Genomic DNA, 12108 nt, shown 5'->3' with positions numbered 1-12108 from the left:
CTGACAGACTTTAATTCCTCTGTACCATACTTTGTTTGAATTTCATCCTGTCAAATCATTTTGTACACGATGACTTTGAAGCAGAGGTCGATCAAGAAGGCAGCGGGGAACAGCCATCCTCTGCTCGTGTCAAAATCAAGCTTCACAACAAGGCTCCACTAACTTTCACAGAAGCATTTTTCCAATAGACAGAAGCGTTTCACACAGACATGTTGCACAAGTGAAACCAAACAAACCCACTAACAGACCCCGTCATCCATGCTAACTTGCATACAACATTTCCGCTCTCAGGATTACATCAACACACTCATGCTCTGAGTCAGGGTGAGAAAATAATCCTGTGTAACCCAACAAGAAAAGAAAGGCAGAAACACTTTCAGGGTTACAAGTTTTATTTACACTTCACCTGAAAAGTGTATAAAGGCTCCTGTTAAAGTATAAAAGGTTTGGATAAAAGCAGTAGATTATGTAACATATATCTAATTATGACCCGCACAGTAAAACCAGCTAAATTCCTGCAGTGTTTTTCTCCTCTTAAATGGTTTTATTGGGTATTTTACTGCTTTTTGTGGACGTCTAACTAATTCCAGCTAATCTCAGACAAAGAATCACTGTATTTGTCTGCTGAATGGACACCAGCCAGACATCTGCGAGCACAAACCTCCTGAAAAACACTCTCAGAACCATCTGTGGCTCCAACAATCCGAACCAGACCAAGTGAACACAACGAGAGCTGTTTTCTGAGGCAGATTGTGACCATGGCGAGGACCGCTGTGATCCATTGCAGGGCTGGTTTCTCCTTTTAAGGCTTTTTTTTTTAGGGTTGCGCCAAACGGCTTGTGCAATAAACTACATCCTCTTTAGGGCTGCTGCAGCTGCTGTTTCAGTGGAAAACAATGCAAAAACTGTTTTGTTGTCTGCACTGAAAGCCTGACTGGGTTACATCAGAAGTAGCCCTTCAGAGAGTTTCACTACTTCACAAACAAATCGTAGAGCTGGCTCAGCCAAGTCTGAGTAATTCTGCTCTGCCGACTTTCTCTTTTGACAACACAACACAAAAATACAACAAATATTAATTCTGAATGTTTTCTGATTATTTTAAAACTTTATTTACATCAGCAAAAGAGAAAGTGAATCTTTAATTCTACTATGATCAGTTAACAAACAAAGAAAATAAGTTTTTTAATGACATATGTGGATCTACTTTGTATGCTATGGTCCAAAAGTACTGACTGAGCCTTTACAGTAAGCTGATGTGGCCTCCACAATAGCATGATTCATGTCTGATGATGCATGTGCACTACACAAGGAGCTTTTCTTCACAACGACAGCTTCTTTTAACTCCTCACAGTATATTCAATGCTGTGTGTTCCTAGTAGTGCAGGAAGCTTAACATGTTTGCAAATTAAAAATTAATTTACTATAAGAGAAATTATTTTAATGCTGGATCACAACACTTAATGGGCTTTAATTAGACTTAAAGCAGCAGGAGACTTTATCACAAACAATGACAGAACACAAACTGGAACAAAAGTACAATGCAAAAAAACACACAAATAAAGGTACTCACGTGTGCAATGGAAAGCCTCCTTGCTGTTGAAAGCCTTATTGCACTGGAAGCACTGGGCAGCCTGGCCCGAGCTGACTGGTGTGAACAGATGACCATTAATGGCCTTCTTGTCCTTTTCTTTACCCTCCTTGTCTTTCTCCTTCTTGTCTCGCTCCTTTTCCTGCACAGGTGGAATTAACAGAGTTAGGAGCACAAAACGGACCATATCAAGAGCAGCGTAAAAAGTAGCCTACATCTGCAACCTATGCCGACGGTATCATGGTGCTAAATCCACCTTGCACTGCATTAGTAATAAGTTATATGACAATGTGATTATGATGGTATGATCCGCTCTATCCAGCTTGACAGAAGCGCTCTCGGTTCGCGTGTAGACCAGACGCCGAGCTGAAGCGCTGCGGTGTGTGGATGTCTGTTTATCTTTTCGTTCATGTCCTTATTAATGCACACTTTGTAACTTGCTTGTTGGATTTATTAAAAACGAACGAATGAAAACTAAATGTCTTTGAATATCTTTATTATCATTTAAAAACGAAAATTAAAATGACCGGTAAAAATAGATTATGACCGGATTTTTTTTTTTTTTTTTTTTTTTTAAATTTTTATTTTATAGGGACAATGCAGTTAACATAGTTTCAATACAAAGCATGAATCTGATGTGCTGCATAAAGAGTTATAGCTAATTTTCAACTCCTGTCCCTAGTTGGGCTTTTAAACAAATACAACATACAAAATCACAATCCTATAAAAATACAATATACAAATACCCTATACAAAAACAAGTACAACCTATCCTACAGAATTAAGTTCAAAATAATCACAACTCTAAACAAAATAGAATAAACTTACAAACCAATACAATATACAAAATACCCTGTACAAATATAACTTAAACTACAAGGGTTAAGTTCAAAATCATCACAAATCTAAACAACAATAGTAAGGGGAAAAAAAAAATCTTACAAACCAATCCAAATTAACTACTTAAACAAATCTATACAACAATAGGAAGAAGAAAAAAAAAAAAAAACCCTGTCAGTCAAAATGACCGGCGACGAAAAAGTCTAGCGCAACCTCTGGTCATAACTGGCTACAAGCGACGCAGTGCGTGATTCTGAGCTGAACTTTTGTCAAACATATTTATTGCTGCTCACTTTCACTGCAGTGGATGAGAAATGATGATGTTAATGCTGATTCATAAAGTTGAAATGAGGAATTATATACAGTTGCAATCAAAATTATTCAACCCCCATTGCATATTAGGCTTATTGGCAAAATGTACAATTTTTCAGCTGTTTGCAATAAACAAAGTAGACAAGAACAGTTGAAATAGTTTAATAAAACTAATATTACCATGGGTTTTATCCAAATTCAATGCAAAATGCTACTTTTAACCACTACTGCAGTCTCAAAATTCAACCCCCTGTTTCAAGCACACCTGGTGCAACTAATCAAGGGCTTCATTAGTTCAGGTGTGCTTGAGATAGAACACATAAATACTCAACTGGCTAGGGGTTTGTTGAGAGTGACATTTGATTGCATGTTAGAAATATGGCTATGTCAAAAGAATTGTCCAAAAAGTTCAGAGAAGAAATCATTGCCTTGCACAAACAAGGAAAAGGATACAAAAAGATAGAAAAAGCTCTGAATGTTCCTAGAGATACAGTTGGAAGCATAGTTCGCAAGTTCAAAGTTAAAGGAACAGTGGCTACACTATCTGGACGTGGCAGAAAGAGGAAACTATCAGCAGCTGCCACCAGATTCCTGAGAAGGCAAGTGTTCAAAAACCCTCGAGTGACTGCAAAACACCTGCAGCAAGACTTGGTGGCAGCAGGCACTGAGGTTTCAGTTTGCACAATAAGGCGCATACTAAACACTGAAGGGCTCCATGCCCGGACTCCAAGACGTACACCACCACTGACCCAAAAGCACAAGAAAAGTCAGCTCCAATATGCTCAAAACCATATAAATAAGCCACAGAAGTTTTGGAATTCTGTTCTGTGGAGCGATGAAACAAAACTGGAACTTTTCGGGCCTATGGAACAGCGGTACGTCTGGAAGAAGAAGAATGAAGCATATGCTGAAAAGAACACCCTGCCTACAGTGAAGCATGGCGGTGGCTCAGTGATGCTCTGGGGCTGCTTTGCTGCCTCTGGCACTGGAAACCTGTAGCGTGTGGAGGGCACGATGGATTCAGTCAAGTATCAGGAAATCTGTCTCTGTCTGTGAGGAAGCTGAAGCTTGGGCGTCATTGGACCTTCCAAAAGGACAATGATCCCAAGCATACCTCAAAGTCCACCAAGGCTTGGTTTCAGAAGAAGAAATGGAAGATTCTAGAGTGGCCGTCACAGTCGCCTGACTTGAACCCCATAGAAAATCTCTGGTGTGATTTGAAGAATGTGGTTGCAAAACGCACACCCAAGAATATTACTGAACTGGAGGCCATTGCCCATGAGGAATGAGCTAAGATTCCTCAGGAACGCTGTCTGAAGCTGGTGTCTGGCTACGCATCACGTTTGCAGCAGGTCATAACAGCAAAAGGGTGCTCTACTAAGTACTGAAGATGCTTGTCATGAAGGGGTTGAATAATTTTGAGACTGCAGTGGTCATTAAAAGTAGCATTTTATGTTGAATTTGGATCAAAACCCTTGTAATATTAGTTTCATTGAACTACTTAAACAGTTCTTGTGTAATTTGTTTATTGCAAACAGCAGAGAAATTGTATATTTTGCCAGTAGGCCTAATATGCAATGGGGGTTGAATAATTTTGATTGCAACTGTACATGATACCTCATTATTTCACATCCAAAAAACAAAATAAGGTGACAACTGGCTGGAGGATCACCAGGGTGCTGAAAGTTTCTGGAAAGCTAAATGACCACCACTAATAACAAGCTAGGCTACTTGCTGCTGGTGGCTATATCGTATGTCATTTCCAGTAAATATCACAAAACAAAACATGTTTTCTGTTCATGAAGTAACAGTATAAATGTAGGCAGATTGCAAGTAGCCTATTGACCTATCTTTAAAGAGGTTACATCTCCAGTCTGATCTCAAGCACAGAGCTGGTGGTGCACAGTGGTTTCTTATCATGACGTAGCATAAGTGCACATTTAAGAGATTCATTGTGGACAGAGAGCTCTGATGTTATGTGATGCGATGAGATAGTCTGATGCTTGTGATGCTTCTGATCGGACATTTTATCCTTGTGTGACACCTGATAAAATTCAGCATACAAGTCTAATCCAGTGTTTGGCTTAAAACAGGTTCTGAAATTTTCAAACCAGCCCAACTCTAATTGGGAGAGGAAGGTAATTACTTTAACTTTTATCACAGCCAATTAGATGTTTAGAAAAAAAAAGGACTGCGCTGAGTTACCTGTAGAGTGACAAACAACATTGACAAACTGTCTCAGCATTTGGCCGGTGGCTCATTTTAAATTCCAATCTGAATCCAGCAGAGCAACATTATTACTCTGATGTACTACACAGCAGGGGGCTTTGCATATTAAGTGATGCATTATTTATGCTGACAACAAACTGTCTCATTAAGAGACTGCTTTTAATGTAGTGCATCTTTGTTTTAGGGAGTCTTTGCTGTTTGGCCTCATTTAAAAACGATGTGATTTTCTCTCTAAAACTCATAATTTGATCTATTTTTACAGGATTACTGGTAGGGGGTTTAAAATGCTGGAAATGATGCTAAGCAGTACATAAAAACTGCGTTAAACAGTTACCAATTATAGTTATGGTAATCATATAATTATAATAATATTCCATATTGTGTTGTTTTCTCAGCTACTGTAAAGCTCTGACTCAAACTATCCCATGATGAATGAGCAGGGAGGACTTTCAGTGTGCTGAAACACACTTCTGCAGGATGCACGACTACTGACGGAGACACACTGTCTGGGAATCAAATCTTTGACCTTTTCCGTAACAGGGCTGTCTTTCTGTTGCCTCCGCATTAATGGACGAGGTCATCCTCAGCTGCTGGTCATCTCTGAACACTGAGCTGAATCACAATCCCATAAAGTGATGCCGAGAAGAACAGAGCTCTTATTCTCTTGGATTTACATCACAGAGCCTCCACCCAAACCCAGAGGAAATGGGAAAATGGAGTTTCCAGCTCATTTTAATGGCCGGCCCTGGGCCTCTTGGTTTGAGGGGACCACAAAGCTCTGACATACTAGAGCTCATTTTGTTCAGTTGCTTCAAGATAGCGTAAGGCTGACTGGAGCACAGAGAGCCTACATGTTTCATAGCCATTACAACACTTGGTATTCATTCTCACTTCCTGCAACAAGCAGTCGAACCAACGAGGAAACACATCGACTAACTTCTGTGAAGTAGAAGCCTAAATAAAGCATTCTGCATGGGAACAGTAGCCTTTCTAAGAATCTTTAATAGATATGATCCTTGATTATATCCAAACAAATACAAAAACAGTTGAATTTATCAGAAAAACACAGGAAGCAAAGATGATTCTGAGTACAATCCTTTTGGCTATGAGCCTTTACAACAGGAGAAGTAATCACCTGTGACATCCAAACCACAGCTTTAAACAAAAAGACGTCCGAGTAAAACATAATGTACCAGGCAATGACTTCACTGGAAAAAGACATCAGCCCAGACGGGAACACCAGGCACTTTTAACATGATATTGTGACAGTCCCTTTCACTACAATTTTAATGGGAAACCAGAGCACTCTCTCTGCCTACCTCCAGCCAACCTTTCCATCTCAATGAGAAGCCATGGCTCCCTGTAAATCTCCTGTATAACATCCCTGGCTGCGGCTGAAGCGACTAACAGCACTGAGGCTCCATCAGGAAAGCTGAATGAGGAAGTAAGTGCCTCGCTACAGGAGGTGTGATTTCTGCAATGACCCTCCAGTCTGGTACAGACGCTATGTCAAAACTGCACTAACTAGATCCCCTTTCACAAGATTCATACTTACTGGATATGTACAGAAACTGTATGCATACAGCACCTCCGAAAATAGATCAGCTGACAGTAGTCACAAATATAATAATTAGGTCATTCAGATTTTTTTTTTTTATATATATGTAAAGGTTATTAATGATATGATAGGAAGAAAAAAACACAAGAGGACAATCTTTTTTTTTTATCTTTGATTTGAAAAGCCTCATCCTGTTGAAGTTTTCATATGGTGTGTGACAGGTCTGTGGTTGCTGAGGTGGCCATTTTGGTTGTCACTGAATACATATATACTATATCAGAGACGCAATCCAACAATCGGGTACCAATTTAAACATCGAAGGTTTGCTAATTTACTGCAAAACCATGATCAATAACTTTTACTCTCGACAGGGAGCAACCAGACACAGGCTCTGGTGTGCTTCTCCAGAATCCTGTCACTTTAAAAGCAAAACGATGACTGAGGTTAGAGATGAGATTATAATACCACAGCCAGCTCTGTCTTCCTGTTTTACTTCCTGTTCACCCCTCTGTGTCACTTTGCAAGGGCTGCACGATTACTGACAGTAAACACAAGTTTAACTGACTATATATATAGCCTCTTTCGTGCCAATGAGGACTATTTTGAAATATAAATACTGGTATTTTTATTTGCAAATCAGATTAATGGATGCCAAAACACAGTATGTCACTCCAGTGATTTTCATAGTGCAGTGCTAAGTTTTGTATTTTCTGAATTGCAGTAACCCATGACAAAACCTTATAGATATAATAAGAGTTATTAATGCCCAAAATGTAATAAAAATGACTACAATATTCTTACTGGAAAAACACCTTCAGCCAGGTAAATAACCTGACATGGCTCTGTGTAAGACAAGGATATGACTTGACCAAATCTTACACCTGAGATTCAGGTCTGTGACCAGAAAATGTTTGCAGGCTAAAAACAAAACGTACTGTGAAGGAGGGGAAGTTACAAGAAACACTGACTTGCCCTGAAGCAAGACACGAAACCTCAACTGTTTGACTGGAGCTGTTCAGAGGCCAACAGAGGAAGATGCGCGGGGCAGCTCTCAGTGTGAATGTGAGCACACCTACATTATGTACATGGAACAGTGTGAGGCTGAAAAGCAACCTGGTGTTCAGTCATCCTTACTTAGAGGAATAAATGTTTAAGGAGGAGAAGCCTATGAAGGGAGGCTGAAACACACTGTGCACATGAGAAACATTTTAGAAAATAGCATATAGTGAAGATAGAAAATATACTTTTAAAGGGACGGTTCACCCCAAATTCAAAAACAGATGTCTTTCCTCTTACCTGTAGTACTATATATATATCAATCCGTTTTGATATGAGATGCATAGTGTTGGAGGAATCAGCCTTAAGGATGTCTGCCTTCTCTTGAATGAAACGTTATGAGATGGCACCCTGCTTAAGATGCTCAAAGTACCAAGACATACACTTGAAAGCCAGACTCGAGCAGACTGATACGTCTACTTCAGGGCTTGAGCCCATGACAACGTGAGATGTAAACACTACTGGCGCCCTCCTTGGCTGAGTTGCAATGTTAGCTAGCTAAGTGGTGCTAAGTGAGCTAGCAGTAGATGCACGCTTCCTTCTGGGCAGTGATGCTGTAGGAAGAAAGTAGTTCCTACGTAAAACTTCTCACAACAAGGTCTGTGGCTTATCTTGAGTAACCAGGTCATAATTTCTGGGAGGAGACATTGCTGCTGAGTTCTTGAAATGTATTTTTTGGTGCTTTGAGCACCACAAGCCGAGTGCCATCCAGTTCCATTATATTGGAAAGAGGGCAGACATCATTATGGCCGATATCTCCAACACTTGGCAGCTCACACCAAAACAATCTAGATTGATAAATAGCACTACAGGTAAGAGGAGAAACATACATATTTGATTTGGGGTGAACTGTCCCTTTAAGAATAATAATAAACCCAGTTGTTCCCTCACCCTGGTCTTCTTGTACATCTTGTTCTTGAGGTAGCTGAAGGTCCGGCTGACTTTCGTCACACTCTTTCCTTCAGTGTCGCTCCGCAGAGGCCCAGGCTCCTCCTCTGATATACTGGTACACACACACACATAAACATACACACGTTTAATTTTATCCTCAAACAGCTGCATTCACAAGCTCACCTGTTAACACATTCCAAAACGGGTCCTTTACAGCACCATAAATGTTCCATAGAGAACCATTGCTGCTCCCAACAATCTCTCCATACAGTTTCTTTATAGGACTATAAAGGTCCCAGCTGCTGTAAAAATCTATGGAACTATATTCTGGTAATGTGTGTGTGTACAGTTGGACTGACCTGTATGCTAGTGACCCAGAGGCACTGGAAAACGACCTCATACCTGGAAAGAACAGAGAGGAAGTCAGTGATAGAACAAAGAGTCAGGAGTTGGTAAAAACAGGACAGGAGTTTATTTTTAGTCACTGTTTTTGTCTCAGGTGGAAACTCTCCTTCCTCACTCTATTTTAGGCTGTGAAAAACTCTGTTTATGTGTTGACCACACCAACCACCACGTCATTGCGCTTTCTCTGAATATGTGGATAAACTCACTGACCAACAGCTGTCTTAACAGGAGGGGTTTCAGCTGCATCTGCCGTGCGTCTGATGGAACAGAAAGATTTTCCCTACCAGACGCAAGCCAGTGTACCTTTACGCTTTATGTCTATTTTCTTCTGTTTTAATCATACACAGTGATATTGTACTGGGCTCTGAGTGCTGACAAAATGCACATGACCTGCCACTCAATACTGTGCTTGAACGCATCCTGCGTACTCGCACACAGAGCACTGAGGCTGCTGCTCTGCTAACATGCTGCACACACCATGGCTCCTGTCTAGACACAGTGTAGAGAATCATTCTTGTGAACAGAGGGTTGTTAGTTCCAGTCCTGGCTGCAGGAATCGGGCAGAGAATTGAATAATCCATGCCCTCCTGTCCTCAAACAGCTACCTTAACTGTCCTTGAGCAAGGTATTTAACATTTAGCTACTCTCATGGAAGCTGTGTAGAAGCCAAAAAACAAAATGACTCTGGCACTGATGAGAGCGACCAGCACCGAGGCCAAAAGCTGAAGCTGAACTGCTGCCTTTTGATCCAGTGCCATTAATGGCTGCTAAATACTGGCTCCAAAAAATCCCTGGCTACATTCAACCTTGTGAACTCTTAAAATATAAAGTCATTTTCTTCCCCTGCAAAAAAATTACAATCTCAGCATCTGTTCACAGTTATTGTATCTGTGTCTCTCATCACAAAATGCCATGATGCTTGTAGGTAGCTTGTGGTACCCAAACTCCACCCAGCCTCCTCTATTAATCAAACTTGGATTTCCAGGCTCCACAGACTGCCAAACAGTTGGTATTTTTCAATTAATCTCTGACCTAGTTGTACTTTTTATCTGATTGCACATAATATAAATTAAAAATAATAATAATTAAAGCATGTAATCAGAGTATACACCGCAGTCTTTGCCAAACAATCACCACAAAGCCTCTACTTACTCGGCCCCAGTTTAACAAAGGCATGCATCTTTTCTAGGGAACAGCTCTCTCCTTTTAGAAAAATCACTCCACCCCAATATTCTGACGTACACGCAAATATGCAAATCATCGCTTGCCTGCTCTGCATCAGAAAGTCAAACCCAAAAACAGGATAATGAGGGCAAAGTTTTGGCCTGCCTGTGTTGCTAGCAACATCGTCAAGGAGACAGAGGACAGTAATGGAAATATCTCACAGATAAGAAAAGGGAAGGCTCAGTGTCTCTGACTAAAGGTGACAGGCTCACATTTATCTGTGGGGCAGTTCGCCTGCAGTGTTTATGATTATTCCTTTCCCTCTTTCTCTGGTGATTGTGTTTCATTTTTTCCAAAGAGACAAAATAAATAATCATCTAATTAAAGGTCAGCTAAATACTAGGCTGGGTAGGGGACGGGAAAAGTCAAGGTCTTATTTAACGTCATCAACAGGAATTATTATCATTATTCTAATTGCACATTTATACTGGAAGCAGCTTAATATCACCAGTAATTAGTGGTTTCCTTGTGAAAAGTTTGTTGCAGATGAACTTTTGGGCTTCCTTGCCCTTCAGCATCGAGGTTTAAGTGCCTTTCTTTCTGCTTTCTGTAAAAGCATAAATACAACAGAGCACTCACCCACTGATAAAGTGTAGAAAGCAAGAGGTCGCACATAAGTTAAGGCTGAATGTTTATGCATAATTTCTGCGAACATTCAGTAAACTCCATTATACGTGTATTTTGTGATGGAATACTATGATTTAGTCATTTAGTACAACCAGTTTTCTTTCAGCCAACCTCATCTACCTTTATGTGGATGATTTCAGAGAGCTTTTTGACACCTATAGAGGAGGGACATAAACATGTCTGTGCTGTGGGTCACAACTGGGCACATGGGTGCACAAATCTTTGTACTTAGCCAACGACTAGCTCATTAACATTTGAGTGTGTCAAAGATCGTTAATGTGTTCCTTAATTAAAGCAAAACTTTTGTTTGGCTGCGCTACTTATGACGATGTGAACTGGACCCTTTTCAGCAGGATGAGCCATCATTACTTTCATATTCACACAGTGAACAGTGACGGCAGCTTTGACTCTGGGCTACAGTCTTTTGAGGGGGAACTCTAACAGGAGCAGCTACTGCTCTGATTCTGACATCACAGCTACTGCTCTACTGCAGCTACATTTACAGGACATTACTTACTCAAGTTATCCTCATCATCGCTAGACGAGGAGTCTCCATAAAGGAACTGAGACTTAGATTTGGTGAGGATGGGGGAAAGGTTGAAAGAGAAAGAAATTCGCCTCTTACGTCTCAGGCGTCCCACCGCTGGGGGGGCAGGCAGGAAAGAACCAAAGCAGGAAGTGATCACTTATTAAAATCAAGAGTTTTATAATAACAGTGAGGAGGGGGTACAGGAGGTAGAAATGTCAAGATAAAGAGAAACTTCATTACCGGGCATATTAACTGGTGAAGAAATAAATAAATATTTCAAAGGCCCTGAACACTCACACAGGTGTTTTTACTTACTCTGGCTAATTCCACCTCTGCTCAGGTTGGGTGGAGCTGTGCTGGAATTACATCACCAAAGTTAAAGGGAAAATGAGTAGGATCTTCCTAAAAACAATGTATAGGCTCCATCATCACTTACAAAGAGTGTGCAGCAAGTCTGTATCTGCAGAGACCCCGACCTGTGCCCGAATTTTCTTAGTTTGCTGTGTTCAGGCATTTCTGCGTGTCAACCTTTGGACAGTGGTGTAAAGCCCCCAGCCAGAAACAATGTGCAGGGTGTGAGGGCGGGCCTCTATAACAACGTAGCAACTAGGGGCGCATTCAGTCCTCACAAAATGTACGTAGCCAAATGTTTATATAAATGGTTACAGTGGTGTGTTTAACACCCAGTGCAGTTCAATTTAGTTCAGTTGGATTGAATTCAATTCATTTATTCATTGAGAGAGGCAGGATACACCCTGGACAGGTCGCCAGACTATCCGCGCTCACATTCACACCTATGGGCAATCAATTAACCTGCATGGCTTCGGACTGTGGGAGGAAGCCGGAGTA

At 40.7% G+C, this 12108-nt stretch overlaps 1 protein-coding gene across 7 annotated transcripts in view; it reads right to left on the bottom strand.

Annotated features, from left to right (window-relative positions):
- LOC117245643 (A-kinase anchor protein 13-like) overlaps positions 1 to 12108 on the bottom strand; it is a 147614-nt gene that overhangs the window by 39571 nt on the left and 95935 nt on the right. For all 7 annotated transcript variants that reach the window (XM_078161635.1, XM_078161629.1, XM_078161642.1 and 4 more), the window contains 3 exons: positions 8834 to 8876; positions 8475 to 8586; positions 1571 to 1730 (listed from right to left, as the gene is read on the bottom strand). In XM_078161635.1, the coding sequence (XP_078017761.1) occupies positions 1571 to 1730; positions 8475 to 8586; positions 8834 to 8876 (315 nt within the window). The remainder of the gene's footprint in view (positions 1 to 1570; positions 1731 to 8474; positions 8587 to 8833; positions 8877 to 12108) is intronic.

The sequence above is a fragment of the Epinephelus lanceolatus genome, chromosome 2 (assembly GCF_041903045.1).
Source record: "Epinephelus lanceolatus isolate andai-2023 chromosome 2, ASM4190304v1, whole genome shotgun sequence".
Taxonomy (NCBI): Eukaryota; Metazoa; Chordata; class Actinopteri; order Perciformes; family Serranidae; genus Epinephelus; species Epinephelus lanceolatus.
The sequence above is the reverse complement of the archived record's forward strand: the minus strand, read 5'-3'. Positions and strand labels throughout refer to the sequence as shown.